This window comes from Octopus sinensis, linkage group LG4 (assembly GCF_006345805.1).
Source record: "Octopus sinensis linkage group LG4, ASM634580v1, whole genome shotgun sequence".
Classification (NCBI taxonomy): domain Eukaryota; kingdom Metazoa; phylum Mollusca; class Cephalopoda; order Octopoda; family Octopodidae; genus Octopus; species Octopus sinensis.
Window position 1 is genome coordinate 15870046 of NC_043000.1, and position 22396 is coordinate 15892441.

Sequence of the window (22396 nt, forward strand, 5' to 3'; positions counted from 1 at the left end):
ATTCATTCACCAAATCTACTCACAAGGCTTTGGTCACTCTGGGATTATAGTAGAAGACACTTGGAAATTAATTTTAAGAAATCATAAAGCAGTAGATATTTTCTATACTTACCACTGACATGCCTTTGATAGGCAACCGGGAAGTAATATCACCAGAGCGACACACCAAAACACCAAGTTCTCCCATTGTAACAATTATAATTGGTACCAAAGAAATGAGGGCTTTACACAATTCAGTACATTTTTCAATCACAACCTCAATATTTGACTGGTTCAAAGAGCCTAAAATTCAAAGAATAGAATATTTTGTTCTTTTGAGTCCAACACATTAATCTATTGAGTAATACTTTTGTATGAATGCAGAATATGTACAATGGTTAGAAAGAAATGAAGTGGGTAAGCTACAGTAGATATGTAATATTATTGTAGGGGGGAATTCACAAAAGAAAAAACAAAAGACGAAACCAGGTGGTGTAGACAACAAACAGATGTATTAATTTAATGCTCAGGAATTGAAAAAGTCTTTAACGTTTCGAGCCTATGCTCTTCCACAGAAAGGAACACAGAAAGAAATAAGGAGAGAGAATAAAGAATGTGTATATATATATATATATATATATATATAATAATAAATGAGAACTTAAATACTAGGTTTCTTTATATTCAATTGTTTATAGAGGTTAATTTAGTTCTTGATTATATATACATTATATATAGATTATATATATAAATATATATTTTCATTGATAAATTTATATTATTTATAGTTTTAGTCATTTTAAATTTATATTTTAAAAATATTGATTATTTTTAGATCTGAAATCCACCTGATGAATGTCCTGAGAAGAGACATGAAACAATTGTAGTGGCGAATATAATTTTATTTAATTTATATTAAAATTTTTTTATGTATTGGATTAAGTCTTTCTTTGTTTGATTTGCAAAATAGTGGTTTTGTCTCTAATTAATATTATATATATATATATATATATATATATATTATATATATATATATATATATATATATATATAGGGAGAATTCACGAAAAAACAAAAGACAAAGACTGGTGGTGTAGACAACAAACAGATGTATTAGTATAACGCTCGGGAAGTGAAAAAGTCTTTAACATTTCGAGCCTACGCTCTTCCACAGAAAGAAACAGGGAAAGAAAATAAGGAATGTACTTGAACAGTGGAGCACAAATGAACTCAGAGAAAAATTGGTTATAAGAGAAAACAGAAGCAGTGTAAGAGAGAAAACTGAGGAACGATATGGACAAGTAGGCCACATGAAGGATAACATCTGAGTAAAGAAGTTCCAATGGATCCAAGTGAAAGGAGTCTTTGGGAGAGGAAGACCAAGGAAAACATAGGAAGAAGTGATGAAGACTGATCTTCATGATGACTGGACTTTACAAAGAGGATGATAAAGAATCACAACAGATAATGAGATGTTGTGCCGGAGGAAATTCAACCAATGCATGCAAGCATGGAAAAACAGATGTTGACTGATAGAGGTAAGGATGACTAGGTGATGGTCTAGGGTTTAGGGGTGGGAGACACCAGACCTTGGGGAAAAAAAAAAACTTTGGTCGTTTTGTTGTAGTCAAGGGCTCTTCGTTGACGCCCAACACCACTGGGAAGTGGCCCTCAAAGTCACTGGAAATGGAGATCTCCAGGTCCAAATTCTTGAACGGCTGCTGCTGCTGATGGTCTACCAAATCCACTCACAAGGCTTTGGTCGGCCTGAGGCTATAGTAGAAGACACTTGCCCAAGGTGCCACACAGTGGGACTGAACACGGAACCATGTGGTTGGTAAGTAAGCTACTTACCACACAGCCACTCCTGCACCTTATCTGTATAACTAACTATTCTTATGTATCTGTTACATACAAATACTTCCTCCTCTCACTTAACTTCTTGTGCACCCAGTACACATTGGGTACAATGCATGGAATTCCTCCTACTTCTTTCTTGCATACTGAACACGGCCACTTCCCAGATGGCTGAAGAGTCTTGTCTGTATTCCTACAAACTAAGACAGTAGTAGTAATAATGAAGTTATTGTATACAGTGCTCAGGTGCACTACAACTCATCAGAAATAGTTGCCAAAAGTGCATAGAACAATGCACAGGAAGTGAACAACAAATGAGATGTTTAACCCTTTAGTATTTAAACCGGCCATATCCAGCCAAAATGCCATCCTTATTTTATGTTCAAATTGGCCAGATCCAACCTCTCACACCTACACTACAATGTCAATCTAAAAACTAACACATAGGTGCAGGAGTGGCTGTGTGGTATGTAGTTTGCTTACCAACCACATAGTTCCGGGTTCTGTCCCACTGCGTGGCACCTTCGGCAAGTGTCTTCTACTATAGCCTCAGGCCAACCAAAGCCTTGTGAGTGGATTTGGTAGACGGAAACTGAAAGAAGCCTGTCGTATATATGTATATATATATATATGTGTGCGTGTGTGTTTGTGTGTCTGTGTTTGTCCCCCTAGCATTGCTTGACAACCGATGCTGGTGTGTTTATGTCCCTGTAACTTAGCAGTTCGGCAAAAGAGACCGATAGAATAAGTACTGGGCTAACAAAGAATAAGTCCCGGGGGTCGAGTTGCTCGACTAAAGGCGGTGCTCCAGTATGGCCGCAGTCAAATGACTGAAACAAGTAAAAGAGTAAAAGAGAGAGAGAGTAATCATCAAAGTCTAAAAGCTACAAGATAGTACATGATGAATTTAAAGGCGGCAAGCTGGCAGAAATGTTAGCGCACCAGGCAAAATGCTTAGCTGCATTTTGTCTGCCGTTACGTTCTGAGTTCAAATTCCTCCGAGGTTGACTTTGCCTTTCATCCTTTCGGGGTCGATAAATTAAGTACCAGTTACGCACTGGGGTCGATGTAATCGACTTAATCCGTTTGTCTGTCCTTGTTTGCCTCTTCTGTGTTTAGCCCCTTGTGGGTAGTAAAGAAATAAATAGGTATTTCATCTGCCGCTACGTTCTGAGTTCAAATTCCGCCAAGGTCGACTTTGCCTTTCATCCTTTCGGGGTCGATAAATTAAGTACCAGTTACGCACAGGGGCCGATGTAATCGACTTAATCCGTTTGTCTGTCCTTGTTTGCCCCCTCTGTGTTTAGCCCCTTGTGGGTAGTAAAGAAATAAATAGGTATTTCATCTGCCGCTACGTTCTGAGTTCAAATTCCGCCAAGGTTGACTTTGCCTTTTATCCTTTCGGGGTCGATAAATTAAGTACCAGTTACGCACTGGGGTTGATGTAATCGACTTAATCCGTTTGTCTGTCCTTGTTTGTCCTCTCTATGTTTAGCTTCTTGTGGGCAATAAAGAAATATGATTAATTTAAAACAATGTGGATAAATAAACATTACATCTGACAGAGTAATATGAATGCTAATGGGTTAAAAAAAAAGGAAAAGGGGTGAGGCATACTGTTGGCAAATTTAGGGGAAACATGGAACTATGTTAGGTTTACTTTGAAGCCTCTTAATTCTAAGTTTTGTTTCCATATTTGGAATTTCTTCACTAATCATTTTAAGTAAGAAGAAAATATTTCATACTTTTGTTCTTCAAGAAAGAATCTGCCTCTTTTTTTGTGACGGTATGGTAAATGACACAAAGTTCAGCTATATTTGGAGAAATGTAAGTAAACATGTTTTGAGCAGCGGTGAGGAATGGTAGAGCGGCTTTGTCTATGTCTGTAGGTTCAAACCATACTGTAAAAAAAAAAAGTAGAATGGCACGTTCAGTCAGTAATAAGACTACAAACACGGAGAGTACAGTTTTTATAGTTAGCTTAATTAGATTTACCTTAAGGTTTCTTTTACTACTTACCTGGAACATTGTGTTTTCTGCAAAGTGTTGCCACAATGAGTATTATTTCTTGAGATAAATTGCCATCAATACAGACCAATGGAGCATTTTGCAGTTTTTCCTCCAGAGAATATACCTGTAAGAATATGAAGAAACACTATAGTACTATCATAAGAAGTGTCTTGAATATTTTACTTGTTGAAGTGTTAAAAACCAATAGAAAATTGATAGAGGTGTGAATGAGAAAAATGTTCAAGGTAAATTAGATAAATCATCATCATCATCATCAACACCATACCACCACCACCACCATCATCATCGTTGTATATGGTCTACTTTTCCATGCTAGCATGGATTGGTTGGTGTATATAGATACACACATACACAAACATAATTATTTACATACATACATAATTATATATATGTGCAGGGTACAAAGAGTAAATTGTTACTATTTTATATTTTTAATTTCGTACATGCACATTGTTTTTGATTTTGTCAACTACACAGTATAGTAGGGACAGTTGGGCACTGCCTATGAGAAAAACAGCACTATGATGCAATTCACTCTGCCAGAAATTTGAAACAATATGCTCACTGCTTGGCATTCATGCCAGAAGCTCTAATATGAACATTCCAGAGTGTTTGGATATCAGTCTGAGGACATGTACCAAGAGTGATAAAAATCAAACATCCAGTCAGCATCATGGTGTTTGGAGTGATCACTAGTGATGGTGACGTTATGCTTCCACTCATCTTCCTACACGGCCTCACACTCAACACAGAGGTCTACATCAAGTGCCTGGAGCAGGTAGTGCTGTCCTAGGTCAAGAGGGTGGCTGCTGCAAGACCCTATGTCTGGCAACAAGACTCTGCACCATGCTACACAAGCAGAAGAACCCAGTCATGGCTGTCAGACAATTTCTGCAATCACATCACCCCTAACATCTGGCCACCTGACTCCCCACACTGCAATCTCCTTGATTATTATGTGTGGGGTGTAGTTGAGTCAGAGACCAAGAAAACTCTTTGTAACACCCAAGATGAACTGAAGGCAAGAATTATGGTAGCATTCACCAATTTAAACAAAGAGACCATCCTGAAGAGTTGCAGAAGATTCTGAAGTCGTCTGGAGGTTGTGGTTGAAACCAATGGCGATTTTATTGAATAAATTTACTGTTTAGTATTTCAAGATATTTTTATGTAATTTTGGTAAATAAATCTGTTAAAGTGAGATGTCAGTGTTATTTTCATATTTGCATAATTTAGATGACAGTTCATTCACCATACCCTGTGTATGTATATATATATATATCATCATCATGTGAATGAACTGTCATCTAAATTATGTCATCTAAATTATGCAAATATGAAAATAACACTGACATCTCACTTTAACAGATTTATTTACCAAAATTACATAAAAATATCTTGAAATACTAAACAGTAAATTTATTCAATAAAATCGCCATATATATATATATATACATTGCCAAAGATGTAGCAGAAAAGAAGAAGTTTGCCAATGTCCAGCGTCGCGAGGATCAAAGAGCTGAAGTATTTCGGATTGCCAGACAGTGTGTCAGAGAAAATAGCGATGTTATAGGAGAGAAATGTGTCCGCATGGATGATGGGGCACTTGCTTTTACTACTAGTGAAAAGAAAGAGGCTTGGAGAAGCCATATGAAAGATGCTGAATGAGGAGAATGAAGGGAGGAGGAGAGCCTGCCAAATGTGACCCAGTAGAGGGACCAGCTACCCGAATAGACAGCTCCCTTGTAGATAAGGCAATTAAGGATATGAAACCAGGCAAAGCCCCTGGCCTATCAGGAATCACTGCTGAGATGCTAAAACAGCTGGCTATGTGGGCTATGCCATAGTCACCCGCCATTGTAAACCAGGTAGTTCACAATGGAGTCATACCCAATAACTGGTGCAACAGCACCATAGTCAATGCTACAAGGGTAAGGGTGATGCTCTAGATAGAAATAACTACAGAGGTATCAAATGTTGGACCAGGTGATGAAGGTCTCAGAGAAGGTCATAACCAATCTCATAGGAGAGAATTTGTTTAGATGAAATGCAGTCGGTTTTGTACCAGGTAGAAGCACCACTGATGCTATATTCCTGGTCCGACAACTGCAGGAGAAGTACCTAGCTAAAGATAAAACCCCTCTACATAGCTTTTGTAGACTGGAGAAAGCCTTTGACAGGGTTCCCCGTTCCCTTATCTGGTGGTCGATGCGAAACTGGAGATTGAAGAATGGCTAATAAGGGCTGTACAGGCTCTATACAGAGAGGCTGTCAGCAAGGTTAGGATTGGCAACGAATATAGTGAAGAATTCCGGGTAGTAGAAGAGGTGTGCACCAGGGCTCAGCCCTCAGTCCCCTTTTATTCATCATAGTCCTCAGGCAATAACAGAGGAATTCAAAACGGGATGCCCCTGAGCTCCTCTATGCCGATGACCTAGCTCTCATAGCAGAATCACTACCGGAACTAGAAGAGAAATTTCGGGGGTGTGGAGCAAGGGTTGGAATCAAGGGCCTTAGAATAAATGTAGCAAAGACCAAGTATTAGTAAGCAGCAAGAGGTACTCAGCACACACCCCCTCGGGTAGGTGGCCCTGCTCAACCTGTAGGAAGGTACAGGTAGAAACTCCATAAGATGCACCAATGTAAGTTATGGACACATAAGAGGTGCAGCAACATTAAAGGGAAATTAACAGATAAGATAGCTTTCATGTGCGACAGATGCACAGGGACAATAGACACAACAGACACTCAGAAAACAGATTCCATCACACTCCAGGGAGAGAAACTAGAAGTAGTTGATAGTTTCCGCTACCTGGGTGACCAAGTTAGTAGCGGAGGTGGATGCACAGAGGATCACCACTAGAATACGAATAGCCTGGGCAAAGTTCAGAAAGCTCCTACCCCTACTGGCAACAAAAGGTCTCTCCCCAGAGCGAAGGTAGATTGTATGATGCATGGTGCGAACTGCATGCTTCACGGTAATGAAACATGGGCTGTGACTGCAGAAGACATGCGTAGACTTGAAAGAAATGAAGCTAGCATGATCCGCTGGATGTGTAGTGTCAGTGTGCACGCAAGACAGAGTGTAAGCTCCTGAGAGAAATGCTGATGGATATAAGAAGCATCAGATAGATGTGGTGCAAGAGCGACGCTTGCGATGGTATGGTCATGTGCTGCGGATGGATGAAGAGAGATGTGTGAAGAAGTGCCACTCCCAAACAGTTGAAGGTATCAGGGGGAGAGGTAGACCCAGGAAGACATGGGATGAGGTAGTCAAGCATGACCTCAGAGCATTGGGCCTCACTGAGGCAATGGCGAAGGACCGAGATCTCTGGAGATATGCTGTGACTACAAAGACCCGGGCTGCTTTCTGCAGCAATTCCACATACCCCCTACCCATTCTAAGTACCCCGGATCCCCAAAGTACCCTGGATCCCCAAAGTACCCCGATCCCCAAAGTACCCGGACCTCGTTGCCCCCGTGCCGCTGACACGTTAAAAGCTCGAACCGATCGTGACCGATGCCGGACCCTCCAGCCCCTGTGCAGGTGGCACGTCGTAAAAAGCACCCAATCCACTCACGGAGTGGTTGGCGTTAGGAAGGGCATCCAGCCGTAGAAACTCTGCCAGATTCAGACTGGAGCCTGGAGCGGCCCCTGGCTTCCCAGACCCGGTCGAACCGTCCAACCCGTGCTAGCGCGGAAAGCGGTCGTTAAACGATGATGATGATATACACACACATCACGATCACATGACCGACCAGGTTATCAGATGTCGTTACACATTGCTGGTCACAATGCATTTTGCATTGTTTTAGCCTTCAAATGATGCCACCCTGCTGGCTTGGTGAGCAAGTCAACATTCTCTCCTGATCAAAAGGGGAATGTGAAATGAAGTGACTTGCTCAAGAACACAACACACTGCCCACTCAAAGAATCAAAACCATGATATAGCGATCATGAGTGCAGCAGCCTAGCCACTAGGTCATGTGCCTTCATATAAATATAATTGTCACTAAATGTGACTAGGGTGTTACTAGGGTGTTAACATCCTAGTCACATTTAGTGACAATTATAGATTTCCTTTTTGGTAAAACATTGCAAACTGCTGTCTATTTTAACTATATATATATATATATGGAAGGAAGGGCAACAATGTTCTTTGTCTATCTCCTTAATTTCTTGGAGATTTTAGGCAAAATTATACTATACGGTCCTTCAAATTTAATTAAATTCTATGTCTTTGTGCAGCTGAGGATTGCTCTGCATTTAAATTGATGTAATGGTTGCATTGTTCAATTAAATGGAGTTGCGTGAAACAATCGTACTGCATTACCTCTGGATATCCTTGTTGCTTATTTTGATTCTAATCATCTTGTTTTGAAATTTTATGGATAATACCGTACTAAATTCTGGTGCCTCAACTTAAGTATCATATTCATCTGAATCTAAATTTTTGCTGAAGTCAAATCCATTCACAGGGTTTTGGTTGGCTCAGGGTTATAGTAGAAGACACTTGCCTAAGGTGTCACACAGAAAGGCTAAACCAAAAACTATGTGGATGGGCCGCGAGTTGGCAGAATTGTTTGCACGCTGGGCGAAATACTTAGCAGTATTTTGTCTGCCATTATGTTCTGAGTTCAAATTCCACTGAGATCAACTTTGCTTTTCATTCTTTCAGGGTCGATTAAATAAGTACCAGTTATGCACTGGGGTCTATGTAATTGACTTAATCCCTTTGTCTGTCCTTGTTTGTCCCCTCTAGGTATTATATATATTTCTTTATTCCCCTGTGGGCAATAAAGAAATATATGCGAATGGGAAGCAAAGTTTTTAACCATACAGCCATACCCAGTTTATATATTTTTAGATCAGTCTGTTCTTCATCATCATAATCATCATCATCATTGTTTAACGTCCGTTTTCCATGCTAGCATGAGTTGGACGGTTCAACCGGGGTCTGGGAAGCCAGGAGGCTGCACCAGGCTCCAGTCTGATCTGGCAGTGTTTCTACAGCTGGATGCCCTTCCTAATGCCAACCACTCCATGAGTGTAGTGGGTGCTTTTTACATGCCACCAGCACAGGTGCCAGGGGAGGCTGGCAATGGCCACAATCGGTTGGTGCTTTTTACGTGCCACCGACACGGAAGCTAGTCAAGGCGGCACTGGCATCAGCCACATTCAGATGGTGCTTTTTACATGCCACCAGCATGGGTATCACAACTACAATTTCCATTTGATTTTTATTTTGATGTTGATATACTTGACTCAATAGGTCTCCTCAAGCACAGCAGGTCGCCATTCAAATAATTATTTTTCTAAACTAGATGCAACACTAATAAAGAATATTTATTGGAGAAATATGCAGCTAATTAATTGAATGCCAGTATATGAATAGTGTTCATTATATCAACCCTTGAAGTTATGGGGACAAAAGGCTGTAAAGTTGATCCCGGAAGGATTTGAACACAAAAGCAAGATTGAATTTTAACTCTAATGATGTTTCTTGTCAACACTAGTATCTCAAAATTTCAAATAAATTTTTTTAATTAAAAAATAATAGAATTTGCTTTAGGAGAAAACATTTCAAGATGTGATTTAACATCATCATCATCATTGTCGTTGTCATCATCATTGACATTATCATCATCATCATCATTGTCGTCATATTGACGTTGTCATCATCATCACTTAATACTCTTTTACTCTCTCTTTTACTCGTTTCAGTCAGTTGACTGCGGCCATGCTGGAGCACCGCCTTTAGTCAAGCAAATCGACCCCAGGACTTATTCTTTGTAAACCTAGTACTTATTCCATTGGTCTCTTTTGCCGAAGCACTAAGTTACGGGGACATAAACACACCAGCATCAGTTGTCAAGTGATGTTGGGAGCCTCTTGCTCAGAGTAAGAGGTAGATTGTATGACGCATGTGTACGAACAGCCATGCTACATGGCAGTGAAACATGGACTGTGAATGGTGAGGACATGCGTAAGCTTGCAAGGAATGAAGCCAGTATGCTCCGTTGGATGTGCAATGTCAGTGTGCATACTTGACAGAATGTAAGTACCTTGAGAGAAAAGTTGGACCTAAGAAGCATCAGATGTGGTGTGTAAGAGAGACGAATGCACTGGTATAGTCATGTGGCAAGAATGGATGAGGATAGTTGTGTGAAAAAGTGCCACACCCTAGTGGTTGAGAGAACCTGTGGAAGAGGTAGACCCAGGAAGACCTGGGATGAGGTGGTGAATCACGACCTTCAAACATTAGGCAATGACTAGTGACCGAGACTTTTGGAAATATGTTGTGCTTGAGAAGACTCGGTAAGCCAAGGGAGACCATAACCTGTAGCCTATGCCAGGGATGTAACCAACCAACTTATGCAAACCTTTCCTTCTTGGGACACAAAACTCTACTTGTGAAGACCTGTTGAGGCAAGTGAAATCGAAATCAAATTCAATGACTGACATCCGTGCTAGTGGAGTGCTAAGAGCACCATTCGAGTATGATCATTGCCAGAGCAGCTGACTGGCTTCCATACTGGTGGCATGTAAAAAGCACCATTCAAGCGTGATCGTTACCAGCGTCGCCTTACTGGCACTTGTGCTGGTGGCATGTGAAAAAATATTCAAGCAAAGTCATTGCCAGTGCTGCTGGACTGGCTCCTGTACAGGTCGCATGTAAAAAACACAATTTGAGCGTGACCATTGCCAGCACCGCCTGACTGGCCCTCATGCCAGAGGCACGTAAAAGCACCCACTACACTCTCAGAGTGGTTAGCGTTAGGAAGGGCATCCAGCTGCAGAAACTCTGCCAGATCAGATTGGAGCCTGGTGCAGTCATCTGGTTTGCTAGTCCTCAATCGAATCGTCCAACCCATGCCAGCATGGAAAGCAGACGTTAAACGATGATGATGATGATGATGATGATATATATATGGTTATTATAATTTTTTTTGATAACATAGTAGGTTAGATAGGATGATGTCTATATTACAATAACCAATATGTTGTGCATGTATAGTAATATTATGATCATGAAATTAGCATTAGCTTATCTCACACTTCCTTGCAGAACCCTAGGGTTCCAGGGAACCCTGGTAGAGAAACGCTGCTCTACACTATGAGTTCAGATCATACCAAAGTTAATTTTGTATTTCATCTTTTGAGGTTGATAAACAGAGCATAAGTAAATCAGTAATCAAAGGCATTCCGGTCATGACGAACCTATCATTCCCTGGGACATTGCTTATAAGGACAACATTATCCAATGCATCCTGTAATTTTTCATGATATTAGCGCGTAATTTGAGGGAGATTTGCCTGCTATTTCTAGAAGATGGAGCAAACCATGATAGCAGATGCTATCTCAATGCTCAACTTAGAAAATCATTAGCTACCGTCTAACATTCATATACATTCCACTAATGTCAGTTGTGATGTTACAATGCTAACCTTACCCATTACCCTGTGGAGGCGCAATGGCCCAGTGGTTAGGGCAGCGGACTCGCGGTCGTAGGATCACGGTTTCGATTCCCAGACCGGGCGTCGTGAGTGTTTATTGAGCGAAAACACCTAAAGCTCCATGAGGCTCCGGCAGGGGATGGTGGTGATCCCTGCTGTACTCTTTCACCACAACTTTCTCTCGCTCTTACTTCCTGTTTCTGTTGTACCTGTATTTCAAGGGGCCGGCCTTGTCACTCTCTGTGTCACGCTGAATATCCCCGAGAACTACGTTAAGGGTACACGTGTCTGTGGAATGCTCAGCCACTTACATGTTAATTTCACGAGCAGGCTGTTCCGTTGATCGGATCAACCGGAACCCTCATCGTCGTAACCGACGGAGTGCTTCCATCCACCCATTACCCTAAAGAAAGAGAAATAGAAGAAAAAAGAGGAAAGGAGAGACCTGTTGAGGTGTTACATAACTAAGACAGCCTGGGTCCATAAATGAGGCTGTAAGGTCTCCATCGGCTTTAAGGAATCCTTGGTACATAGCAGTAGATTGATCTTGTATTTGCAACACACCACTTATATCCTGTAAAATATATGGTCAAAGATTAAGGTAATTTGAGGTAATACAAGTTTTAATAATTATTAACTACTGAAAATTGGGTCTGTGGCTGTGTGGTAAGTAGCTTGCTTACCAACCACATGGTTCCGGGTTCATTCCCACTGCATAGCACCTTGGGCAAGTGTCTCCTACTATAGCCTCGGTCCGACCAAAGCCTTGTGAGTGGATATGGTAGACGGAAACTGAAAAGAAGCCCGTTGTATATATATATATATATATATATATATATATATATATATATATGTGTGTGTGTGTGTGTATATATGTTTGAGTGTCTGTGTTTGTCCCCCCCCCCAACATCACTTGACAACCGATGCTGGTGTGTTTACATCCCCCATAACTTAGCGGTTCGGCAAAAGAGACCGATAGAATAAGTACTAGGCTTCAAAAGAATAAGTCCTGGGGTCGATTTGTTCGACTAAAGGCGGTGCTCCAGCATGGCCACAGTCAAATGACAGTTACTGCTTATTCAAATTTCACTCACAAGGCTAAGGTCAATGTGAAACTATGGCAGAAGATATTTGCTTGAGAACCCAATTAATAGGACCAAACCAAGATCCATATCATTGAAAAGTGAGCTCTTTAACCCTACAGCCATGACTGTACTTAACATAATCTGTAATAAATCATGTGGTATATAATAAAATCTATAATATATATATCATGTGGTATATACTCAATCGTATGCGTGGTATATGTATGATATATCTTGTGATTAGTTATATACTTTATCATACATCATATACTATATCATCATCATCATCATCATCGTTTAACGTCCGTTCTCCATGCTAGCATGGGTTGGACGGTTCGACTGGGGATCTGGGAAGCCAGAAGGCTGCACCAGGCTCTGGTCTTATCTGGCAACGTTTCTACAGCTGGATGCCCTTCCTAACGCCAACCACTCCGTGAGTGTAGTGGGTGCTTTTTACGTGCCACCTGCACAGGTGCCAAGCGAGGCTGGCATCGGCCATGGTCGGATTGGTGCATTTTACATGCCACCGGCACGGAAGCCAGTCGAGGCGGCACTGGCTTCGGCCACGATTCGGATGGTGCTTTTTACGTGCCACCAACACGGAAGCCAGTGTGTGTGTGTATATATCTATTAAATATCATACAAGATGTATGCATGCATGTACCTGTGCATATGTATAACTTATGTGTGTATGTGTGTGTGTGTGTATGTACACACATACATATCAAGGCGTAAATAGAATAATTTATAATATTTTGATCCCAAAACAGAAGAAAAAATAAAATAAAAAAAGAACTTTTGTATTATTGTTTAACGTCCGTTTTCCATGCTAGCATGGGTTGGATCATAATTTTAATTATTCTTTTATTAATAATTTTTTTACATATCTCATTCTTCTGGTTCGTTACTTTATTTGATGCCTCCTTATTCTCTCTCTATCTACGCGCACACACACACACATACACACAGTCTCACATCAGTGTTCGTTGACGCTTGAAAGCTTTTGTAAAAACACAGTTGTTTCCCTTAACATAGACAAATCTATCGGCCATGTCTTGTAAAAGTCTATCAAAATTTTCTTGGAAGTCATATACGACACCTGACTCTAACATGTTACTCTATCTCAAACCTATTTGAGATGGAATAAACTCCACCACCACCAGCTTAGTTGGTTTATCACTAACTTCAACAGAAAGAGATTATGGAAAACATAATACTTACAATATCTTTGCAGCTTTCTTTGAAATAACGGCCAAAGATATCATGCCCTACAGCAGACACAAAAGCTGGTTGCTTCCCTATTTTGCCCAAGCAGTTTGCAATATTATATCCAACTCCAGCAAAACACTGAGTACTGGAAACAGGATTTATTAAACCACTTGTAATCTGTAAAGATAGCAAAGTTTTAAGTAGAGTAACATACTATTAATCCCTTTCAGTGTCAGAGAGAGAAAATATGACATTCTAAGATAATACAAATCTCCTATTGTTAAAGAATTGAGACCCTGAGAAGTAAAGTGAGCTATTAAAATGATCCTTTATTTTTTCTTTAGATAAAACATTAAGTTTATTATGGTATTCAATGGTATATAAGATGTCTCAAAGAAAATCACTCCAGGTCCAATGTGTCAAGTTGTTTTAAATATTAAAAAGCTTTTTTATTTTATGAATATGCACTGCTGAAATTGGGGTACATCTAATATATCCATGTGTCGTTTATGCCATCAAATACAGTAAATTTTAATAACTCCTCCTCGTGGTTACTACTCCTACCTACTCTGAAAATTTTTTTAAAAAATAATAATGAAATTATTGTATACAGTGCTCAGGTGCACCACAACGTGTCGAAAGTGCGTATAAAGCATATGCATTAATGTACAAATGTCTGGAAAGTGAACAGTGTATGAGTCAGATACATGCTTGTGTGTGTATGGAGGGGAGAAAATCAGGTGTAGTGTTGGCGAATCTCAGGAAGCATGGAAGTTTTGAAGGATGCAGTGCTCCGACAACTAACAACTGATGCTGGCAGTTTGTTCTATGCTTCAGCAACTCTGAGCATGAAAAAATATTTCCAAAAGTCATGGGAGCTGTGCTGTTTTCTGACTTTGTAAACATGTCCACAGGTGTTAGACAGGTGGGGTTTGAAAAGGTCCTCAGAGTTATTGTTAGTAAGTTGGTTAATAATTTTATGGGTGTTTGCCAAGTCAGCTGCCAGACGTCGGAGTTTCAATGTATCCATGGCCAGGGATAACTTCTGCATGTAGATATATTATTGGCACAAAAACGATATTATCCACTTTACTACTCAGTGGTTGTTTAAATAAATATGGACATTTTTACTTAATTAGTCAAATATGTTGACTAGCAAGTAAGTCAATTAAAGTTGCATAGAGCAGTGAATGAGTTAAAGCTCTTTAATCTCTAAGGAGGATAAGGTTTGAAAGGGGGCAATACAATGACACTGAATTAGAAAACAGTGTTAATATGTTCTTTATTTTAAATTAGATTGGAAAAAAAACTTAAAAATTCAAAAATCAGTTTAATATCACAACTTTCTAATTCAGTGAGTTGGAAATCACCAATGAATCTAGACTTTTGTATAATTAACAGCAAAACCCCTCACAATATAACATAATTTAGATGGATTCATATTACCTATATCATCCATCCTTTCGTGTAAATAGAGGAGGGCTTTGAGTTATACCCTAGTTCTGCAGTCTGGTGGGTACTAAGGCAACTAAATGTAGATAAATGCCTTGTAATTTCATTGAACTTGCTAACTCTCACCTTCCTGACATTATCTCTGTGTGTGACTTGCACCTCTATGACAATCTATTCATCTATATGTGGTATTCATAGCAGCCATCAGACTACAGAATGTGATGTTCTGTCAAAAGCCTTTTCTAGGTTAATGAATGTTAAAATATAGTATTTCAGTATATGCATGTATATCTGCAATAGATTTTAATAATATAATATAATGAAATTAATTGTATACAGTGCTCAGGTGCACCACAACTTGTCAGAAAGTGCATATAAAGTACATGCAGTAATGTAGAAATCTCTGAAAAGCGAACAATGTATGAGTCAGATACATGCTTGTGTGTGTATGGAGGGGAGAAAATCAAGTGTAGTGTTGGCGAATCTCAGGAAGCATGGAAGTTTTGAAGGATGCAGTGCTCCGACAGCTAACAACTGATGCCGGCAGTTTGTTCCATGCTTCAGCAACTCTCAGCGTGAAAAAATGTTTCCTGAAGTCATGGGAGCTGTGCTGTTTTCTGACTTTGTAAATATGCCCACGGGTGTTAGATGGGTGGAGTTTGAAAAGGTGCTCAGAGTTATTGTTTGTACGAAGGCAAGGTTTACGATATTGGAAGAATATCGTCTCCTTCCATCATCTTTTTGTTCTTCATATAGTTCAAGCTTCTGGCAGGCGAAGAGAAAAGACTTCAAGTATAAATGCTATTTACAACTGGTTTATTTACAGGAAAGGTGAAGTGTGCTGCTCTCAGCTACCATCTTAAGCTCCGATAGTGCGGGTGCAAATTGCCTCCAGCCAGTGGTGTGTTCAGCAAGCGCTGCTGTGTAGTGGCGCCAAAAAGAGAGATTTGAAGAGGGTTTTCCCTTTATATAGTTTTCTATCACGAGCCTCGTTGTGATCTCGCGCATGGCAAATGGATGCAGGTGAGGTCTCGCTCCAGTCTCAGACATGGCAATGGCTGCCGCGAGATCTCATCCAATATGGCGCTGACTGCTTGTGCTGCTACAAGATGAAGACATTGGTGAGAAAACTAGAAACTGGTGCTTCTCAAATTAGGTTTCTTCTGTTTCAAGTTACACAGACACTCTCCATTGGAAATGAAGTGAACCAGTGATAAGCTTGTTGGAAACCTGTATTGGCAATACTATTTTCCACTAATTGTGATGTAAAATAAATTGAAATAAATAACTACAGTATATAGCTGGTAAGATATCAGTACTAAATATATGTTTCTTTATTAGCCACACAGGGCTGAACACAGAGGGGACAAATTACAAAGTAGAGCTTTTCTTTTTGGGGAGAAAAAAAATAAGAAGAAAAAATAAAAAGGGGGTAGGTTTTTGATCAAAAGGGATCGTAAAAAGAGAGGGAAAAAAAACGATCAATAGGGATCGTGTATCACAGAAATGTCATGATGTAAAGGGAGAAGTAGATAAGGTTTATCTGTGGAAAGAAAAGCCTACGGAAAAGACCACGGTAACCTCGGTCAATAATGTCACATGTTAACACATTTATTTGCAAGTAAGTAACTCTCTGTTTTAAATTTTTCCGGGTTCATAGGATTATGCTCAAGGTAAATACAGCAAAGGTACTTTCATGCTGATTGTCTGTTTAGATAAAATTGAGAAAAATAAACATTTTTACCCTAAAAAAATAAGCATTACATGAGCAGTTACACAATAATCTTGAAGGAACTAGATTCTTTTCTGGTTGTTAATCAATATTTATAAGGTATTAAGGGTTCATCTATAACCTTATTCTACAGTAGAATCATTGATGTTATAAGAGAGAAAGAAAGACAGAAAAAATATAAAGGAAGAAAAGGAAAGAATGAAAGTTATATGGAAGGTGAAAATGTTATGTTACAAGATAAGAAAAAAATTCTAACCTCTGAGTTATTCTTCAGTTTTGAATAAATATCAACTATCAGACCTCCAACGACAACCTGGATATGATGAGAGTGAAGTATGGGTAGAACAGGAATAACAGGATAACGAACACTTTGGTTTCTTTTGGCAATTAGAAAAAGACATATATTTTAATATCTCTATATATATAAATGGCAAAATGTCTGCGTGTGTGTCCTTTATACAAATCCACAATTTTTCAGTTAGAGGGCTCACACTTTCTATGGTCATTTAAAACCGTCCAAGGGTGGTCGTGCACATCTTTACATTTCCCCAGTCACCCCGCAAAGCCATTATAAAATCAATAGAAGTGACTTTTTTTGTGAATTTTCTATCCAAAACCCAATCAAAATGCCCGAAACTTGATACGCCAATTGAATGCCAGCTAGCTGTATGTGATTGGTTGGAGATTTGGACAGTACTCGCATGTATGTGTGCACGCACGCATCTGTATATGCATGCACTAGCCCTATGACCCAGTGTTGCCGGGTCAGAGTGCTAGTATACATTAAAGCTATACATGATTGTGACCTTCAAGCTTCTCCTCAGAGTATAAATAGTATAACTCATTGAAATCGGTTTCAATGAGAATCAGAACTGCTTCAGCTTGACAAAGTTTACTTTGTTCTACAGTTTTGCTTCTTAGAAAGATGGCCACCATTACATATCAAACCTAAACCCATCTCTTAGAGAATTTTTGATTGTCAGTAATTTTCTATTTATAAATCAACATTTTTTGTGTTTCATTCCTAGTCCTTTTTCAGTACCTTATCTATAAAGTCACAAGGCTCAATATGACAAAATAGAATAAAAATAAAAACTAGCTCCTAAGAGGTTACTAACAGTATGACATTTGTGAGAAGAGAATATTTTTCTAATAAAACAAGGAGAGATACAATAATTTTGATGTTAAGGTGTTGGGCTGCTTATCACAAGATCATAAGAATTAACATCTTACATCAACTAATATAATTCTAAAGTGCCTAACAGATATTTTGGAAGTTAAGCAGCCAGTGGTTTTCGAATAAACCTGGGACTATGCAGGGTGATAACATTTTGGACAGACATGTATTACAATAGATCCATGTTGAATATAGAAAAGGATGACAGAGCTGTGGGCCAGAAGGTCAACTAGGTTACGATTGTATCTGAACAAAGAGAGAGGGTGTTCAGGGAAGATGTGAGAAGAAGCAGGATCAGATAGGAGAAGAGTAAAGTTGCAGGAGGTGGTAAGCATGAGAGGTCAGTTGGTATGGAAGGTTTGGGAGAAGGGAATATACCGTAAATCCTCGAGTATAGTCCGCCCTTGAGTATAATACGCAGGGGATTTTTAGGGGGCTGTACTTCTGAAAAACCTAAACCTTGTGTATAATACGCACCCCTTCTCTAACTTGAGTCAAGCATAATTAAGCCAGCAGCACCTAGTTGAACAAACAGTTCCGTTCATGCGTAATACAATAATGGTGATGTTCTTAATTGTTATATGGGAATGTAAATATGTTTGCAAATTGTTTTTGTTACATGTTATTCTTTGTTCTGAATACTTTTATTTTAATAAATGTTGCTTATTGCAAGTTATGGATTATTCTTTTATGACTTCATAGCTTTCAGGCTTAGCTTAAGGTATTTTCGCATCTGACATCACAAAATGCGTCTGATCAAACATTGCCAGACAGCAAATATAGACTCGGACATTGCTTAGAAAATATTTTTCCTTTTTAACCTCGTATATAGTATGCACTAGGGATTTTGACCTTTAAATTTTGGGGAAAAAATGCGGATTATACTTGAGGATTTACGGTAGTTAGTAATAGGACAGGCATGGGACTGGAGGAAATAAATTGATGGAAGTTAACCTCAAAGTCAGAATCTCGGCTACAGAGATGGTGGAGAGGATAAGAACTACTACCAGTTCATAGAATCTGATGAAGAGAGTTTGCTGTATTTTTGGATGACATTTAGTATGCCAAACACAAATAACTTCTGAGAAAGTTACCTTTTATAGACTAGCACTGGAGATTGGTCTCTGATCTGATTAATACTCTATAAGACAGATCTATAAAACATCTATTAAGGTTGTGAGCTGGCAGAAATGTTAGCACACCAGGCGAAATACTTAATGGTATGTCGTCTGCCGTTACGTTCTGAGTTCAAATTCCGCCGAGGTCGACTTTGCCTTTCATCCTTTCGGGGTCAATAAATTAAGTACCAGTTACGCACTTGGGTCAATGTAATCGACTTAATCCTTGTTTGTCCCCTCTATGTTTAGCCCTTTGTGGACAATAAAGAAATATAATACTCTATAAGGTAGGATTAACAATTAATCCTGTTGATTTTTTAAACTTTTATTCACTAAAACAAGAAATTTATTAACATGATGAAATCAAAACATTCTTTAACCTAAAGACTTCTTTTGTTACAGCTTAAAAAAATTGTTTCATCTCTTCTTGTGTGTCTTAATTCCTTCACTTTTAACTTTTAAATACTAATCATTGTAAGATGAAAACAAAAACAAATACTTACAACTTTTTCATCTTTTGTTGATTTTTTCACATTGTGCTTTAATTTACCCTTTGACCTCCAAAGCTCTGCAGAAATTTTAGCAATTTCACTTCCAACAGCCGCATTGTTCAAAATCAAAGCAATATCAAGGAGAAAAGTCAAGGAAATTGTAATAAAAAGAGAAAAAATATTTACTTTCATTCAGAAAATCCATGGAAATCACTTAGTTTACAAATATTTATATTTTAATTGAAAATACTTAGGAAATTGCAACACAGAATATGACTAATACAGAGTCATACCAACAATTGAAACTTTATGGGATTGATAAATCTGCCAAAAATAGCAGCCAAATCTCTCTTAAATTTCCTTTTAAAAGAGAGAAAAAAATATGTAATTTTAGCATTGAAAGCTACACCAATGCCAGAACGGGACAACACTGCATAGTGCCAAAGATCCCAGCAATGCCATCACGCTTCAGGACCAGTTACTGCAACAGCCTGGGTTTCAAGGGCCCACAGCTTTTTAATATTCTCCCAAAGAGTCTGAGGAACTTGCACAAAGTAGATGTAGGGGTTTTTAAATCAAAGCTGGACCTCTTCCTGTCGAGAGTCCCGGATAAACCTAACTCACGGCAAGCGGTGAAAATGAGGGTAGCTATATCAAACTCCATTCTTCACCAAGTCCCAGATATTAGAGGAGGCTCTGAATAATAACAGTGTAGCAAAACGGCAGTGCATCAGCATGGCCGTAGCTCTGAGCTGAAACTAGAGAGAAAAAAAAATACTATGTTTACAGAGTCATACCAACAATTGAAGCTTTATGGGACTGATAAATCTACCAAAACTAGCAGCCAAATCTCTCTTAAATTTCCTTTTAAAAGAGAGAAATAAAATGTAATCTTAGACATACTATGTTTGAATAATAGACAGTTTAGAGAGCAGCAAGCTGGTGGAAGCTTTAGTATGCCAGGCATAATGCTTAGCGGCATTTCATCCATCTATAGGTTCTGCATTCAAATTCTGCCAAGGTCAACTTTGCCTTTCATCCTTTTGGGGTCAATAAAAGAAGTGGCAGTTGAGCACTGGGGCTCATATAATCTACTTACTCCTCCTCCAAAATTGCTGGCCTTGTGCCAAAATTTGCAACCAATAATAGATAATTGATCACTGTTAGAACATTAAAAGTAGATCTTGCTAAACAGCAACTAATAATGAGTGATTCTTTACATCATCATCATTTAACGTCTGTTTTCCATGCTAGCATGGGTTGGACAGTTCGACCGGGGTCTGGGAAGCCAGGAGGCTGCACCAGACTCCAGTCTGATCTGGCAGTGTTTGTACAGCTGGACGCCCTTCCTAACACCAACCACTCTGTGAGTGTACTGGGTGCTTTTTACGTGACACCATCTCAGGGGCCAGAGGAGGCTGGCAATGGCCACAATCGGTTGGTGCTTTTTATGTGCCACCAACACGGAAGCCACTCAAGGTGGCACTGGCATCGGCCACATTCGGATAGTGCTTTTTACGTGCCACTGCCATGAGTATCACAACTACAATTTCCATTTGATTTTAATTTTGATATAGATGCACTTGACTCAGTAGGTCTCCTCAAGAACAGCAGGTCGCTCTACAATCCAAGGTTTGCACAGCAGGCCGTCCTGCAATCCAAGGTACTTTGGATGTGCTGGGGCTGGTTCATAAATCTGTTGATTCCTGACTATTATAATGATTGTATTACTTGTTTCAGTCATTCGACTGTGGCCATGCTGGAGCACCGCCTTTAGTCGAGCAAATTGACCCCAGGACTTATTCTTTATAAGCCTAGTATTTTTTCTATCGGTCTCTTTTGCTGAACCGCTAAGTTACGGGGATGTAAACACACCAGCATTGGTTGTCAAGCGATGTTGGGGGGACAAACACAGACACACAAACATATACACACACACAACGGGCTTCTTTCAGTTTCTGTCTACCAAATCCACTCGCAAGGCTTTGGTTGACCCGAGGCTATAGTAGAAGACACTTGCTCAAGGTGTCATGCAGTGGGACTGAACCCGGAGCCATGCGGTTGGTAAGCAAGCTACTCACCACACAGCCACTCCTACACCTATGTGGTAAAGATACTCACTTTGCAACAGTATTTAGAGTTTCAATGATTGCTTAGAAATACAGCTTTTCTATGTCCGAATAGTCTTCTGATTGCCAATCCTCAGTTATAGAAGACACTCGCCTAACATGCCATGCAGTGGGACTGAACCCAAGACCATATGGTTGAAAAGCAAGCTTCTTAACCACACAGCCACACCAGCACCTATTACATTCAGGAACAATGATTAACTTTGTGACAATTTAAATAAGGATACTTGCATCAAGAGATGCTCCCTGGGTAGCTTTGTGAACATGGCGCAAGATGAAAGGGGTCAGATCACGACCATGAATATTTTGAACCCTGAAAGAAGAAAGATGATAAAATATAATACTTGTATGTGGCAGCCTGTGGTGACATGGTTCAATATGTGGAGTAGAGTGTTGTGGTTCATTGTGTTGTGTTGCAGTATGCTGGGGTAATCTGTCTTACGAAATGATGCAGTGTATTGTAGTTACTGAGACCCCCTTTGGTCATGACTGACTGTGGGATTGCACCTAGAAAGTTACCCTCCCAGGCACAAGTCCGGGCAAGGTTGTTTATGGAAGACCAGCAGTCGCCATGCATACCAGCCTCCCCTCTCCACGCCACCAGTGTTATCCAAGGGAAATGCAACGGCCAATACAGCTTGGTACCTTCTTAACAACAGAACCAAACATAATATGACA

The 22396-nt window shown here is 39.5% G+C and overlaps 1 protein-coding gene across 4 annotated transcripts in view; it reads right to left on the reverse strand.

Moving 5' to 3' along the window:
• The window catches only part of LOC115210693 (pseudouridine-metabolizing bifunctional protein C1861.05), a 71462-nt gene that overhangs the window by 22743 nt on the left and 26323 nt on the right, over positions 1-22396 (reverse strand). For all 4 annotated transcript variants that reach the window (XM_029779375.2, XM_029779374.2, XM_036501796.1 and 1 more), the window contains exons 10-17: positions 21946-22031; positions 19602-19726; positions 17060-17116; positions 13632-13796; positions 11771-11899; positions 3856-3970; positions 3582-3737; positions 113-282 (exon numbers count right to left, since the gene is read on the reverse strand). In XM_029779375.2, the coding sequence (XP_029635235.1) occupies positions 113-282; positions 3582-3737; positions 3856-3970; positions 11771-11899; positions 13632-13796; positions 17060-17116; positions 19602-19726; positions 21946-22031 (1003 nt within the window). The remainder of the gene's footprint in view (positions 1-112; positions 283-3581; positions 3738-3855; positions 3971-11770; positions 11900-13631; positions 13797-17059; positions 17117-19601; positions 19727-21945; positions 22032-22396) is intronic.